Source organism: Gadus morhua, chromosome 8 (assembly GCF_902167405.1).
Source record: "Gadus morhua chromosome 8, gadMor3.0, whole genome shotgun sequence".
Taxonomy (NCBI): domain Eukaryota; kingdom Metazoa; phylum Chordata; class Actinopteri; order Gadiformes; family Gadidae; genus Gadus; species Gadus morhua.
The window spans coordinates 2,829,342-2,846,841 of NC_044055.1; the positions used below are offsets into that span (position 1 = coordinate 2,829,342).

Sequence of the window (17,500 nt, forward strand, 5' to 3'; positions counted from 1 at the left end):
GCTGTCTCAGAGCCGGCATATTGAGGGAATGCAGGGGGGTAAACATTCATTTTAATATAGCCGCACGAAAGACACTATCAAATCAAATGTGCTCCCAGCTCACAAGCCCATGTGCGTCTGTCTTTATCTCCGGAGGCGGCCTGAGCCAACCAGCCCTGGCCCCGCGCACTCACTCGTTCCTACTGCATCCTACCCCTTCTGTGGACCCACTTCCACGCCTGCCCCCCCCCCCTCCAAACCCCCGTAGAACGGAGAGCTTTAGCGCTGCTAGAAACGTCCGTCCGTGGTCGTCTCGCCGCGATCATCTGAGGTCCTCTCCCCGGGTTCACCTGCGGTCCTCTCCCCGGGTTCACCTGCGGTCCTCTCCCCGGGTTCACCTGCGGTCCGCTCCCCGGGTTCACCTGCGGTCCGCTCGCTGGCCAATTAGAAGCCTCACAGCCACTCAAGGGTTGCCCTATTTTCCTTTTTTAAACAGCGCTTGGGAAGAGCACCATGAGCTCCCGTCCTTCCCATGACTCTCGTCCCGTGGTTTCAGTCGCTCTGCTCCTCGTCCTCCGTCCCCTCACCTCCGTTCAGCTGGCTTTTTGTTTTGCCTTTTCCTGCTTTCAAAGAGAGCCTCGACCCTTTGCTCTTCAATGAAATGCAAAGAAGGTGTTTATTTTCCTCTTATTTACTCACTCATCTCTTCATTATTTTCTCGTTCTCTCCATCTCAGTCTGTCTCTCTCTCGCTCTCCCTCTCTCTTATTTTCTCTCTCAAAGGGCTTTGTTGAAGGGGAAATATTAGATTTATATTGCCAAAGCACAAAAAGATAAATAGGATACAGAAAGACCATACAAAATAAGAATGATATATATATATATATATATATGCATACAGTATATATCTATGGATATATATCATCATTATCTATGATTTATTATATATATATATAATAAATCATAAATAATGAAAGGCTGGGGATAGGTGTGAGTAAAGCAAACTTTCTCCTGGAAGGAGGTCATAGAATGACTTATCTTTACCCATTTCAGTAAACATTAATAAAAAAAATAACATACCGGGTATATAGGGCTATTCGTTATCGCTCTCTCAACCTATTTCTCTCTCTCTCTCTCTAGCTCTCGTCTCTCACTATCCTTTTATCACTTTATTACTAGCTCTCTCTCTTTCCCCCACGTCTCTCGCTCTCTTTTTATCACTCTATTACTAGCTCTCTCTCTCTCTCTCTCTCTCTCTCTCTCTCTCTCTCTCTCTCTCTCTCTCTCGGTCTCGGGCGCCCACCGTGTTGGCGGGCTGGCCTTGTAGACGGCGGGTCATATTTCTAAGGGCAGTGCGGCTGATCCAGCGCGACCGCGGCCCTCTCGCCTCCCTTCATGGACGTCCAGAGTCCAGAGTCATTTGTAGGACTTAACGGCGGGCCGGTCACCCCGTCTCAGGAGAACGCTCTGGCAGGGGGATTGCATAACACTTAAGACGCGGCTTCCCCCCTCAGCGCGGAGGGGGGACGTCGGAGGGAAACACAGGGGCCGTTTTGGGACCGCCAGAAAGGAGACGGAGAACGAGACGCTGGAGCCACATGAGAGGAGAGGGGACACTGCTGTGTTTCTCTCGCAGAGGCATCTGGGGATTGAGATGACATGTGTGCGTGCGCACACACACTCGCACAATCTCACGCACAGTCTCACGCACAGTCTCACGCACGCACGCACGCACGCACGCACGCACACACACACACACACACATACATACACACACACACACACACACACACACACACACACACACACACACAGACACACACACACACACACACACACACACACACACACACACACACACACACACACACACACACACACACACACACAGCTCAGGGCCCACACCCAGCGATGATTAAAGACACGAAAAGAGAGAAACATGATTATGGAAAAACACATATTTGCATACAACAATTGCGCAAAACCTAAAAAAAAACACCTTTGAGGAGAATTTCCCCAAACTAGTTTGGGCTGCACAGGGTTCTTGACTGTTTTGTTATGGGGGACGGGATTCTAAGGCCCAATCCCATTTCTTCCCCTTCCCCTTCCCCTTACCCCTTCCCCCTTCAAAACAAGGGGGCGGGGTAAGGGGAAGGGGTAAGGGGTAGAAATGGGATTGGGCCTAAAACAAGCCTCCCAGTCGAATGCCTCGGCGCGCTGTCGCCCGGACAGCCTTGTCCATCACGTATGACAGCTGCGGTGCACCTGCCTCGGCAGAGCTGCCGGGGTGACGCTGACGTGTTCAAGAGGAGAGACGGCCGCAGTCTCAACAGCACAGCCCAACATTAACATCCAGGAGTGTACGTTTCCCCCTCACCCCCAATCCCGTGCCCACAACCCACGGAGACATCCTCGCTGTGTTGACACAAAGACAGATGGTGTTAAATGGGATAATAATCAACGGACATTATGGAAAGCCGTTACACACGCACACACACACACACACATACACTCGCGCAAACATACTCACACGCTCGGACGCAGGCTTCCGCAAGCACAAACACACACATACACACACACACACACACACACACGACAACTGGGCTGTCAAATATGTGTTTAATTAACACAAGCGACTGTCCAGAAATGTTGCGTTTCGTGTGAAATCCAACAAACAACAGATTGTACGGCGCTGGCTGTAGACCGATGCAAATGGGGCCACAACACACAAGGCTCTTACATATTTTTCTTTCCGCTGAAACACTCCCATCTGGCTCTTTCTGATCCACCTCCGCACTGCGCTGTTCATGATTAACCAAGTGTGTGTACACATAAATGCATAATGCATTGAAATGTGACACGCGTTGGTTGTGTGGAAAGGTGTGGTTTTTTTTTTTGGTGTAAAAAAAAGTCTTCTGGAGAAGTATCAGTATGGTGGAGGAAGAACGCTGTGGTTGTGGTGGGGGCTGTTACTTTGAAATCAGCTGTGGGCCCTCTGCTCCCTAATATGGTCACGCATATAACAATATACAAACAGTGTGATCGATAGCCTTCTGCTTTCCTCCAGGTTGAAACTATTGATATGTTTGCCTCCATTTTCCTTTTTTTTAACAAACCCTAAAAAATGCATGAGGCTCCAGTATGAAACAACTTAAAGGTGTTGTGTCTAGCATTTTGGGGGCTTAGCAGAAATGTAATAAACGTTCTTGAGTATTTTTTAATTAAAGTCTAAAAGAGAGGCGTTTTTAATCTCTAATCATAATCGCTACTTTATCGTCGCTGGAAATGGAGGGGTGAGGGGATGAGGGGGGAGTGAGGGGGGGGGGGGTATTCAGTGACCAATAGAGGCTACTCAACCCTACACACTGCACCTTTAAGAGAAGGCTGCTCGTCAAGAAATAAAGCCACACCATGGACAGCAAAACAAATACGTCAAACCCATCTGTTCGGGTGACGATAAACCACACGGTATCTCTCTAGGTTATATTGAGTGAGTTTTCCTCCCTTCCCAGTCGTTCCCAGGTAACACCAACGCTGACAGCGTGGTGCAGCACGCTCTGCAGCAGCCCGTCCTGGCTCGCTACCTGCGCCTGGTCCCGCTGGAGTGGAACCCCAGCGGGCGCATCGGGCTCCGGCTGGAGACGTACGGATGTCCATACGGTGAGCTGGCTCCCCCTTCCTATCTCCCACCGGCATTCACCGTCCATGACTCACACTGCAACGCGCCCTATCTCTCTCTCTCTCTCTCTCTCTCTCTCTCTCTCTCTCTCTCTCTCTCTCTCTCTCTCTCTCTCTCTCTCTCTCTCTCTCTCTCTCTCTCTCTCTCTCTCTCTCTCTCTCTCTCTCTCTCTCTCTCTCTCTCTCTGTGTCTCTCTCTCTCTCTCTCTCGCTCTCTCTCTCTCTCTCTCTCTCTCTCTCTCTCTGTGTCTCTCTCTCTCTCTCTCTCGCTCTCTCTCTCTCTCTCTCTCTCTCTCTCTCTCTCTCTCTCTCTCTCTCTCTCTCTCTCTCTCTCTCTCTCTCTCTCTGTGTCTCTCTCTCTCTCTCTCTCTCTCTCTCTCTCTCTCTCGCTCTCTCTCTCTCTGTGTCTCTCTCTCTCTTTCACTGCCTCCCTTACTCTCTCTCTTACTCTCTCTCTCTCTCTCTCTCTCTCTCTCTCTCTCTCTCTCTCTCTCTCTCTCTCTCTCTCTCTCTCTCTCTCTCTCTCTCTCTCTCTCTCTCTCTCTGTGTGTTAAGAGCCAGACTTAAAATGTGATTTAAAAGCAAACCCTAAACAGACAAACACGCACGCACGCACACACACACACACGCGCGCGCACACACACACACACACACACACACACACACACACACACACACACACACACACACACACACATGGTCACACTCAAATGCACACGTTATAATATTAGTGTGTAACAGACTCACTTACTTACCTTGTTGGACCTTTTTCTTTCTGCACCATTCTTTAACACACACTGTGTAGTGTGAAATAATTTGGCCTTCATTCATTCAGTTTTCTTTTAGGAACAAAAATACCAACACAGAGTGATCACACACGCTCACTTTTTCATGCACAGGAACATGTGCTTACAGCACAGAAAACGTTTAGCACCGCCTACGCTATTCCCACCAGTCTCTTTCTCTGTCTTCTGTTTTCAAAGCGCTAAGTAACACTTCAATCGTTTTTTTCTCAAATCAACTGTCACACAAGAAAACAAACAACAACTGCTTTTAATTCACAATCTCACAGCACCTTTTCCAACATTGATAATACAAAACAAATAAAACAAGATATTATGAAATAGAAAATGTTCAAAGCACTCTGTGTGGGACTCTCTACTGCTGTTTGGCTGTTGATTAAGTGTGGTTTGCTGTGTGTGAGTGCACACAGGTTTTAAGTTACAGACAACAGGAACAGAAAAAGTAAACAAACCATGACATTTCCCAGAAGGATGTACCTGCTACATACCTACCAAGTATCTTGTGCAGAATGGATCTGAACATGCATCTCAAAGTCAGCTTATAAACTCAGGATCGTAGTGTTGGGTTCTGATGCCCCAGCCCCTCTCCTCGCTGTTTTGTGTAGTTTGTGCTTCCTCTGAATCCGACACTCCATAGCTCCACTCAGCTGCAATGGGAGCTGGCGGTAATTGGTCGCTGCCTTGGCCACGTGGGCGCGTGGTAATGGGTCACACGCTTCTCCACCTTGCCAGGAGGGAGAATAGACTCCGCCCATTACGGCGGCTTGAAGGAACAGAAGGAAATCGATGCAATCAGGCAATTAGTGGAGATTGAAATGGATTTGGTGGAACATCATTTTCTGAGGCTTAATGCACACCTGGAAAACCCCATAATTAGGTGTAAATGAGGGATTTTCTGTTGGCAATCACTTTAAATAGATGCAATAGATTTCACCACTCAGACCTGTTCATGTCAGGATTAGCTTGGAGGTGTAGCTCAGCAGAGAGGCCTCTCCTAGCAACATGATTTTCAAAAATGCTGTTTTTATCTTCGGTTATCCACCATCTGGTTGCTATGGTAATGGTCATACAACTAAATGGATGGAACTCCAACTCTCATACTATATATATATATATATATATATCACTGTATTTTCCCAACAACGACAGTTACGGAATGAAAGCCTTCAGTCCACTCCTCATCATGGTTTAGTGATGGTTCTTTTTTCTCTGTAAACCAATTTGGTTTCGGGCGCAGAAGATTAGAGAATCCAAGTTTTGACAAAAGTGATGGCTGCGGAGACAAAAATTACACATAAACAAAAACACAAAACAACATGTCAAAAACAAATGGTAAAAGTTCAAGGTATATTCCCCAGAGCCAAATCAACATAGTTATTATAACAGATTGTTTATTCACTTGAACCGTCTCAGTTATTCATCTTTGGTTATCCTGGAGCTACTTAAATCTCTAATACTGATAATTGCCAGACTTTTAAAACATCTGTTTTACACATTTTCTTACGTTAATTAAAAAATGTACAGATTGTACAATTATTAATAAGGTTAAGCAGCTCGGAACATGGAGGGCAGGACAGATTTTGGGTCAGTGATGTTAGGAAACTATTAACTAGGTGCGTGTGTGTGTGTGTGTGTGTGTGTGTGTGTGTGTGTGTGTGTGTGTGTGTGTGTGTGTGTGTGTGTGTGTGTGTGTGTGTGTGTGTGTGTGTGTGTGTTTTGAGCAAGCTTTGACTGGCTCATTAAAGCCCATTCAATTCAAAGAATGTCTGTTTTGGCAGGACAGGAAATTGGGCCGGGAATGAGCTCAACGGCTCTTCTGAACACGAGGGACTTTAGGCACTGATGGGCTGCTGGGACTACCAAACACAAGCCTCTGTTGATTCTGTAGCCGTGGATGAAAAACAAAATGTTGGCCAGGTATTCTAATGGGAGAAGGTTTGATCTGTGTCAAAGTCTGACTCGACGGAGGGCTTGGAGGTCGTGTGTGCAGCCATTTGGGGGATTTTTAGTTTGAGGTGGAGAAGCACAGGAGCATGATTAAACCATGAATACTATTTCGGTCTCAAAGAGGGTTAACGCTGCCTAACCATTTATCAGCGGTGACGTTGCCTTCTCTATCACGTTTAGTTAAGAATATATTAGGGAGAGATAAGAGATTAGCACGAAAAACCCAGACTAGGACGAGACTCGCTTAAATTATTAAATGGGTTGAGCAGATGCAGACGGCTGCTAACAGCTTAATGAAGAGCTCATACCGCTAACACAGAACTGCGTGTCTCTTCCTCGGGGTCGCTCTGACCTCTGGGGAAGCACACGCTACAGCCATTGTGTGTATTTTCCATGTTGTCTGTGAATATCTTATAATTATAAGTGTTGTGGAAACAGCCTGGAGATTTTCAATGAGGCAATTAGTCAAGGGCAGTCCCCTACATTTCTTGATGAGCAGAATCAGAGACATTGGAAAAGTACGCGCGGAATGAATTATTGTTTGCCAGACAATTTGTATGCCAGAGTCACCAGCAGTGTGAGCATACAGCTTAGTGTAAAGTCACCTTTTCACAGTTGAGTAAAAGTTTGGTTGTGATTTAAAGCTGCAGCGGCTAAGATTCCAGAGCATAGAGAGAGACATACGAGAGAAAAATGCCCCTTTTCTGCTATCTCTCTCCCTTGTGTGGTGGTAAGTGTCCCCGGCATTGAGAAGTGTTGCATCTACGCAAGCAAGATGGATTCCCTGGACCAATCAGGGAAGAGACATGCTCTTCCCAGAGTGTTCAGAAACGAGTCGGGAGCAGTCTCAAAAAGACCATCGGAACGCTCTCATGCAGAGGCAGGCGCTGTCAACTTGAAACAGATATTCTCCCGTCATTTCACTCTCTATTAGCTGACGGATGGATACGGCATGTCTGACACATCGCACTCAAATTACAGCCATGAATCTTAAGTACAGCACCTTTAGATAGGCACGTTCACTATTTAAATCAGGGGTTCACGTCCTTTCTGGGGCAGAGGCACACCGCGGTCTCTGGCAGGAATGAAAGGCACACCCACTGAAAGGGCATGCTTATGATAAATGTCACACACATTACTACCAGGATATAATTAGGATATTATCCTTTCCCCAATATTTCACCCCCTAGAAAAATACAGCTGTATCCAAAATGCATTAAAACGGAAAAAAACTATTTACAGTGGAATATTTAATCCATATTAGGAATCATAAATAACACTAATTAGAGTCGGATTATGTAATGAATCAACGCTAAATGTGGCGGCGCACCTGTTCCCGCCTCGGGGCGCACCGCTGGCAGGGAACCCCACCAGGTGGAGGTCGTTAAGCAGCCGACGTCGGTGAACCCCACCAGGTTGAGGTCGTTAACCAGCCCCCGTCGGTGAACCCCACCAGGTTGAGCTCGTTAAGCAGCCCCCCATCAGTGAACCCCACCAGGTTGAGCTCGTTAAGCAGCCCCCATCAGTTAACCCCACCAGGTTGAGCTCGTTAAGCAGCCCCCCATCAGTTAACCCCACCAGGTTGAGCTCGTTAAGCAGCCCCCCATCAGTTAACCCCACCAGGTTGAGCTCGTTAAGCAGCCCCCCATCAGTTAACCCCACCAGGTTGAGCTCGTTAAGCAGCCCCCCATCAGTGAACCCCACCAGGTTGAGCTCGTTAAGCAGCCCCCCATCAGTGAACCCCACCAGGTTGAGCTCGTTAACCGGCCCCCCATCAGTTAACCCCACCAGGTTGAGCTCGTTAACCGGCCCCCCATCAGTTAACCCCACCAGGTTGAGCTCGTTAACCGGCCCCCCATCAGTTAACCCCACCAGGTCGAGCTCCTTAACCAGCCCCCGTCGTGTCCTTCCAGGGTCCGACGTGGTGGGCTTCGACGGCGCCAGCGGCCTCTCGTACCGCCCGGCCCCCGGGCTGACGCCGAGGGCCCAGGACTGCGTCTCCCTGAAGTTCAAGACCCTGCGGAGCTCCGGGACGCTGCTGCAGGCCCTTGGCGCCGACCACAGCCTGACGCTGGAGCTGCAGCGGGGCCAGCTGCGGCTGCTGCTCCGCCGAGGTACGCACGCCCCGCGCACGTTTGAGTGTGGATGGCTCGCGGCTACGGGCCGCAGCCTACTGTATTGTTAGCATTGTTTTTATTAAAATTTGTTGTGGTTCTTATTATTTATTAAAATGTATTTTTAGTCAATTAACTCGAAAAAGAGTGGGCTCTTGGCAAGTTGTGTTCTGTTTGGGTTTATTTTGATGATCATTTATTCATTTATTTATTTGGCTTCGGTATCATGCATAATTAGCCTGCAGTTTTTTAATTCATTTTGAAGTAGTTTGTGGTGTTTATCACGTTTTTGTCCCAAATATGGGATTGTACGCTTAAAGTTTGTTGACAGGGTACATGTCGCGGTAAAGGGCTGTTGGTTTTTGCATTTGTGATTATTAAGACTTTTCTGAAGGCGGTATTATGTGCAAAAACCTTTCTACCAACCCTCGTTCGATTCCAGCCAGCAGCCTTTCCTTGCACGACTCTTCCTCTCTCTCTCTCAACACACCTTCCAGCCCAGCTTTACTGTCCTGAGCGTACACCGAAAATAATTCCCACAGCTACAAATCTACTGCTGTTCCTCTACATTTTGCAAATTGTTAACATCTGAAAAGACATAGTAATCTATTTAAGGTCTCTCCATTCATGTTAACTTAATTTAATAGATACAAAACATGTACGATACCTCACAGATTACCTACGTCTGTAATAGTCTCGCCTTACAATACAGTGTGCACCCCGTTATTTGGTGTCCCTGTTCTAGACAACAGTGCCATACGCGTGTACTGCACACAGGGTATAGATCAGCCTGTAGATCTCAGAATGAACCAACTATAACTCAACAAGCCAACAATCGGAGCACAGGAACACTAGCTTGTGGGGTTAGGTCTCGGTTGGCCCATCGCTGAGCTGAGTGACAGCTAGGATTGAGCTCCTGGGCATGTTGTGTTGGTGCCTGCCGATTCCACCTCGGCCCATGTGGGTTCCCTTGGGGGGGGGGGGGGGGGGGGGGGGGTTTGGGGACGCACACGGATGGATGAAAAAGCGAAGGACACTTCTCTCCCCATGCATATCAACGTGGTGCAGCCCTATCCTTATTAAAACATGATTTGTTTTCGGGACACAGATAATCATGTCTTCGTAGTGCTGTGTAGTCATTATGCGCAGGATACAAAAACCGTCGTACACACACAGAATGTCACAGCGCCTGAAATCCCTCTGAAGCTCAACACACAGGATGAGACGGGATGAAGGAACATTGTCCCTCGGATTTAGAAATAAACGGCTGCTATCTCCTCATTTTAGATTGAGTTCCTCCTGATTGCCTATCGCGTATACTTAGGGTTATTTATTTTAAGAACCTGCATGAAGAACCAGAAATAGGCGATAATTCACACCCTCCGGCTCAGATCCTCTCTGGATTTTTCCGAGGAGGCGCTAGCAGCAGCCGGCGGTAACTAAAGGAGTTAATCCTCTAGCGCGGCCAGACGAGTGCCTGGCGGCGGCTGTGTCTCTGTCCACTTCCAGCGCTGATGGATGGGGCAGTCAGCCCAACATGTGTTAGGGCTGGACTCGGAGCGGCACCGTGGAGCGGGCCGGGCCACGCATGATGCATGGCCCGCACAGCAGAGCTCAGCCGAGCTCAGCACGAACGCCTCCGCCTCTGTGTGTGTGTGTGTGTGTGTGTGTGTGTGTGTGTGTGTGTGTGTGTGTGTGTGTGTGTGTGTGTGTGTGTGTGTGTGTGTGTGTGTGTGTGTGTGTGTGTGTGTGTGTGTGTGTGTGTTTCATATCTGACTGTGCGAGTGTACTATCTGAAGGGAGTTTATGGGTGGGTGTGTGCGGTGTATGAGCGCATGCCTGCGTGCATGTGTGCATGCATACGTGTGTACGTGTTTGTGTGTGCGTGTGTGTGTGTGCGTGGTCGTGTGTGTGTGTTTGATACAATCTGTGTGAATGTACTATCTGAAAGGAGTTTATGGGTGCGTGTGTGTGTGTGTATGTGTATGCGTGTGCATGCGTGCGTGCAAGTGTGTATATGTGTGTATGTGTTTGTGTGTGGGTGTGTGTGTGTGTGTGTTGTCATGTGCGTGCATGTGTGTATGATACAACAGTATGTATCTGTTTGAGTATGCTATCTTAAGGGACTTTATGGGTGTGTGTCTGTGTGTGTGTGTGTATGTGTGTTTATGTGTGCATGCGTTCGTGCATATGTGCATACGTGTGTATGTGTGTGTGCGTGCATGTGTGTGCGTGTGTGTGTGTTTGTGTGTGTGTGTTCGTGTGCGTCTGTGTGTATGATACAATGTTTGTATCTGTGTGAGTATGCTATCTTAAGGGAGTTTATGGGTGTGTGTGTGTGTGTGTGTGTGTGTGTGTGTGTGTGTGTGTGTGTGTGTGTGTGTGTGTGTGTGTGTGTGTGCGCGTGTGTGCGTGCATGTGCACATACGTGTGTATGTGTCTGTGTGTGCATGTGTGTGTGTATGTGTCAGTCTGTGGTACAAATGTAGTTTAGGAGTGTGTGTGTGTTAGTGGGTGTGGGTGTTTCTTCATGCCTGGTTGTGTGTTGGGGTGCACGTGTTTGATAGGACACAGACAGTAGGGCATGTCTGTCTTTGTGTGTGTGTGTGTGTGTGTGTTTGTGTTTTTGTGTGTGTTTATGTTTATGTGTGTGTGTGAGATTTAAATGTGTATATGTGTGAGCATACTATCTTAAGGGAGCTAATGAGCGTGTGTGTGTGTGTGTGTGTGTGTGTGTGTGTATATGTGTGTGTGTGCCTGCGTGCGTGTGCGTGCGTGTTGTGCGGTTGTGTGTGTAATTGGGGTTAAACCGCCGCTGCTGCCTGCCTGTACCGGTGCCTTATGGTTAACCTCCCGTCAGACGTCCCATCTGGAGGCTCGCCATCTGCCGTCCCACAAGTACCTCATCAAGGTAACCTCCTCCCTGAGAGGGAACCTGCCTCCTTCAAGGAGCTCTCTCCATAATGAGACCCTCCTCTCCTCACTCATGTTCACGTCTTCGGGAACGTTTTCCCTCCGAGGGGCAGATGCATATCTCCGCCTTCAAAACACACCGTTTTCCCTCGAAGAAGGAATGAGCGGATCCCTGAGCAGAATCCCCGGTCGGTATCAGTTGTATAACCCGGACACGGTGTACCGGCTACCAGGTGTTGTTTTTCGTGATGAGGTCCCACTCCATCACGCATTCTCGTCCGATCTTAACAATTTACAATTTAGATTTGCGCTTTTTTTCAAGGTAATGTACTGGAATCAAATCCGTGGAAAAGAATGGTGGATTTCCTCACCTGGTCATTATGCACCATATGCAACATAGCAACCTGCACCAAGACCACCCCTTTGCCAACAGCGCTTGCCGTTTCTATGTCATTTCATGTAATCGGGGTCGGAAAAAGGAATAATCACCGGTTTCCCTTCATCCCGACGTGAATCCACTCTGAGCCTTTGACTAAGAGCAGAGAAATCAACACATTCCACAGCATTAGAGCATCACATCATCACCACAGCATCACCGCAGCATCACCGCATCACGCAGCTCCAGCGTGGCCATAATCACATCTCGTCGTTGGATAGGATGGACAGAAAGAGCGCTCCTTTAATTAAACCCTTTCCCAGCGAAAAGACATTTTCCCTTTGAGAAAGACTTGGTTCCCGCTGTTCAACATTAAAGAGGCTGTGTCATCTAAAAGAGATGAAGCCTTATTAGCCTTTTCCCTTTTTCCGCCAGAGCCGGGAAACTGGGAGTGTTTTTCCACCCATATTGACGCGACATTTGAACACCCTTTGTTTAATACAAACGTCTCCCTCCTCTGTTTGCTTTATTTTTACCCCGTGTCTTTACTTCCCGCCACGCGTTGATCTCTCTTTACATTTCCTAGTCACGTGAGTAGTCCATGAATTGCCCGTCTTCAGTGATGTGCCATCAGGCACATCACCTTGGTTTCATAGTCTCTTTAACCACATTCTGGTGTGTGTTAACGTGCATTAGGCCGGGATCAAGTCCGAACCGGCTCAATGCATAACCGCTGCTCTCGTCCGTACCAGTCCGTTTCCTGTCCATCCAACACTGAAACGATCCGGTGTGTGGATCCCGTCACAATCACACAGCACCATCTCCCAGACTATCCTCCCAACGTTTTGCCCTTCTGCACAGGCAACCCACGCCTGACGTCCGTCCAGACATAATCCGCTCTGACCACACACTTTGAGCTGCCCGACGCAATCTCGGCCCACCAGCGCTGACCAGAGGCAGCCCCCCCCCCGCAGCAATCTCTAGTCTTTATGTGGTCGGGGTCCGAGCTGTGATACATGCAACCCTGTCGCTCAGCCGTCAGCCGGGCAGAAGGCTTCAGTGTGTATCGGGGGCTCTGCCGTCGGTAGGTTCTTTGAACCCCCCAGGGGTTCAAAGAGGGGGGGGGCGGGATAAAAAAAGCCTTTTTTAACGGCCTGCAGCCTCTCGGTGTGACCGGGTTGTGCCTGTAAGCCCTCTGCCTCCGTAGGTTTATTCCTGTCTGGCAGGCTGTGGGTTGAAGATATGCCCAGGGAATGGACGCCGGAGCAGGTGGGGAAGTGAAGACAGAGGGAAGAGAGAAGTGTGTTAGTGGTGCACCATCTCTTGTGGCTTCACTGTTGTTTGTTGTTTGTCGTTTTATGTCTTGATAACCGCCCTCGCTCGGACTGAAACAATGATTTGACCACAAACCACTTTGAGCTCTCCTCTTTTATTTTTAATGTGTTTTTGTTTTTCTTGTCTCTTTTGCTTCCGCTCTCTCTCTCTCTGTCTCTCTCTGGTGTCTCACGCTCTCTCTCTGTCTGTATCTCTCTCTCTCTCTCTCTTTCACTCTCTCTCTCTCTCTCTCTCTCTCTCTCTCTCTCTCTCTCTCTCTCTCTCTCTCTCTCGTGAGCTCTTCGGCACTCTCTCTCTCTCTCTCTCTCTCTGTCTCTCTCTGGTGCCTCACGCTCTCTCTCTGTCTGTATCTCTCTCTCTCTCTCTCGTGAGCTCTTCGTCACTCTCTCTCTCTCTCTCTCTCTCTCTCTCTCTCTCTCTCTCTCTCTCTCTCTTCCCTTCGTCTGTGTTTTATCAATACACGCCAGTATGTTTAGCACATCAAACAGCAAACCTCGTTCACGGTCTTCATCTGTCCAGGTTGGAATAAATTAATGGAGCGAATCATTACAGCACATAAGACGAAATGACTTGCCTCATATCAAACATTCCAAATTCCTCTAAAATGCTCCCCAAGGATGTTCCCTTCCATTTACCTTTAAGCTGTTCCCCATCAGTCACGCCTCCAGTGGAACCATCCTTTCTCCGTCAGCATCCGTCGTCTGCACCCCGTCCTCCCCGTCTTCCTACTGGATGAGTTTGTGCTTGGTAGTTTGCCCTTTGATTTCCCCCAACGCCCTTCACTTATTTTACAAGGGCTCCTGATTCTACATGCTTAAGATCCTCCTCCTCCTCTCAACCCGAGTCTTAAGCTACGGGAAGGGATTTAAACGAGGCGGTGATTTAAGACTCCCAGGAACACATCCATCATAAGCGGGGTCCCGTTATCTTAAGAATCCGGCCGTTCTTCAGTCTTGTAACGCTGGTCTGAACATGCGGGTGTTCAAGCGTTCTAGTGTGGACTCATTAATGAGGTGAGCGGGGTGACCTCGATGAACTGCTCCCCGCACTGGGATCCCTTAAATATTCATCGGCAAGAAACCCCCGCTGTTCTGCAGGTTTTTTATCACGACATCAGTGGTGGTCCTGGCACAGAAGCCAACATGGATGATTAGCGAGGAGAACAATAAAAGCGACAGAGAGAGAGACGCTGTGCAGAAGAAAGGTTTCAGAACGCTCCGCAGAAGATGTTTGATGGATTGTTTGTGTTTTATGTGCATTCAGTCCTTCTGAAGATTTGTATTTTATATATAAATGCTATTGTTATCGCTGCAACCGTTGCGGTAGCTGAGAATGTACCAGAGCATCTGGAAGGTATCGGGTGTGATTCGACGGCCGTTCGGCGACCGTGAGTCCTTTACTGTACAGTACTGTAGAGGCCCGGTAATTGCTGGAAAAGGGTTATATGAATACGGACCATTAGCGATTATGTTGCTGCTGCCACATTCTGCCGACACATTCCTAATCCAATTATTTTTAATGCTTTTGACTCTTAATACTAATGACCACTCGGGATTGAAAATACAAATATGTAAAAGGGAACACATTTTACCGAATACCGTGGTCCAAAAAGCGGTCTAAAAAACAAACATTGGTCTAAAATCTGTTCCTGTTTGGAAGTATTTTTGTTCAGTGTAATTTGGGACAAGGTGTCATGTGTTAATGGAAACCAGCCCACCACTTCTCATCAGAAACACATTGAATATGAAGAGCCCCCCCTCAACACTTCACTCAACTCGGGACATAGCCACTATCTATTTTTCGAGATCTCTCACTGACTTTGATCTTTCCACTTCACTTTGGAGTTGGATGTTTTTATGCTTTTAATACATTTTAGTGATGCAGTTATTCTAGTGATCTACGTGGTCGGAAAGTGACCCCAAAGCAATGCTACGCATCCTGGACACAAAAGTTTCCTACAACGTTAAACCCAAGCAGGGCAGGATTACAATGCAAAGGTTGCTATCGTACTACTATTATAGAGGCTACACTACACAGAATAGAACGGAGGAATACCGTAACGTATTTCAGTGTTGCACTGGAATGGGACCTTGGGTTCACTGAAAAATGTGTTATGACTGCAGTAACAGTATCACATGGAAAGAGAATAATCCATCAAAATAACTTGTATACATGCATCATTTTGGAGCATTGTATCTGGGAGGCGGAATGGTAAGATGTATGAGTGTATATGGATATCAGATAAATGTGTAAATATATAAATACATAAATTCGGAAAAACAAAAGGACGAGAAAAAATGTAAACAGACGATGCGTCTTTATTTTTCATCACTGACGTGACCTCCACCCCCGGGGCTCCAGGCAGGAGGGGGTCCCTGCCGTCCTCTGAGGCCCAGCGGCAGGCGTCCCTGGGAAGCCTCCTGGACGACCAGCACTGGCACCATGTCACGCTGGAGCGGCGCCACGGCCACATCAACCTCACGGTGGACAAGAGCGCGCTGCAGCTCCACGACCCCGCGCCGCTCAGCCGCTGGGAGTTTGAGCAGGTGGGCGGGGGAGACGCACGCACGCACGCACGCACGCGCGCACGCACGCACGCACGCACGCACGCACACACACAAACGCATGCATGCGCTTACACTAGCACCCACTAACATGCACACGCACGCACACACAGATGCAAGCTAGCACACACACACATACGCACACAAACACACACACACACAAACCCACACACATACAAACACACACATGCAGGTATGTTAGCACGCACGCACGCACGCACGCACGCACGCACGCACACACACACACCGCTCTGGAGAGATGACAAATAAATGCAGAACTGTACCATGTCATCACAAAGTACTTATGTTTATATTTATTATCCATAATATATGGACATTAACATTTACATGTTGGGTGGTTTGTGCAGAACTATGTACATAGGATTTTACTACGTCTATTACCGTTGCAGTCCATTCCATTGAAGTGAGGTACACTCGAGGATGAAAACACATCACAGACAGGTCGGAGGTCAAATAATAACAAGGTATTTATTCAGGGTGAGGAAAAAGGGGAGCGAGGGTTAACCCAACATAAAGTCTACCCCTTGCCACGAGGTACGATTCCCTCCTCAGGGGGCATTAGGCTTGCGCTGAGATCCAGTATAAGTGACAGGGGGTTGAAATGGGTGAGACACTCTAAAGTTCACTATTCCCATCCAATCTCCTTCTCATTATCAAGGCTTCCTCTGACTGCCTTTCCCTCCTGCTGAGGTTGCCAATCAGGGAACATATATACACGAACGTATATAACAAGCCTGGCCATATAACAGGACTGGAGATAAATACAAGTCAGCGGGGAGCTGCTGTTTTACTGGATAACAAGCACAACCACGTTTAAAGATGTCCAACGATTTGAACACGTCTTTGTATTCATATTAAATCAGAATAATATATGTAGGATATTCGATTTTCATGGAAAAAAATGAAAAATATATATATTTCACAGAGAAAAAGGGAGCTCCCACATGATCAAATATTTGTTTACAGGCCGGTCTTTGCCTCCAATAGGCGGCTACGTTGATATACGAGCCAGAGCCCAGAGCCCTTTGTATACGAGTCTATGGTTGCTAATTGGGAGAGGCAGGTCCCTGTAGCTGGCAGAAGCTTGGTTGGCTCATTGCTGCCAGGTGTTCCCCATTACCAATCAAGCAGCAGCTGAACCTGGAATGCTGCTGATTAGCGCTGTCTTGGTCCAGCGGCTAGGTGCTGTCCATGGTGCTGAAGTCATCCTCTCCCCTCTGGGAGGGTCTTTGCTGTGTAGGTTCCTCCACGGCGCTGGTATACACTGTGAGAAAAATACCTTCAAATACACAGAGCCCTTGTGTAGCAATAGGATGCCAGTACTATAGGAGGTACTATGAAGAATGTTGAAGTTGTGGTGGAACTTAGAAAGTGCCTTGAGGTATGACGGCCACTATAATTGTTTGCACTACCGCTAATATAAAACGTTATCTCTTCCGCACAGCAACACCAGCATTTATTCTGTGATTTCTCTCAGCACGTCAAATTGAATAAAAGTGTCTGCTAAATGACGGAAAATGTAATATCGTGTGCATAATATCACCTTTACTGTAGATCAAATATGTGTATTGATGTGTGTGTGTGTGTCTGTCTGTTTTGTGCTTGTGTGTGCTCGTGTGATTGTGTGTGTGTGTGTGTGTGTGTATGTGTGTGTGTGTGTAGGTCTGTCTGTGTGCATGTGTGTGTCTGTGTATTTGTGTAGACACATTTGTGCGTGTATTGTGCGTCGGAAATGACACCTACAAGTATGTGTTATGTCCGTCGGCGCGTG

The 17,500-nt window shown here is 47.8% G+C and overlaps 1 protein-coding gene across 5 annotated transcripts in view; it reads left to right on the plus strand.

The window, feature by feature from the left end:
- The window catches only part of LOC115548603 (contactin-associated protein-like 4), a 172,419-nt gene that overhangs the window by 86,342 nt on the left and 68,577 nt on the right, over positions 1-17,500 (plus strand). For all 5 annotated transcript variants that reach the window (XM_030363353.1, XM_030363354.1, XM_030363351.1 and 2 more), the window contains 3 exons: positions 3,491-3,638; positions 8,320-8,520; positions 15,506-15,690. In XM_030363353.1, the coding sequence (XP_030219213.1) occupies positions 3,491-3,638; positions 8,320-8,520; positions 15,506-15,690 (534 nt within the window). The remainder of the gene's footprint in view (positions 1-3,490; positions 3,639-8,319; positions 8,521-15,505; positions 15,691-17,500) is intronic.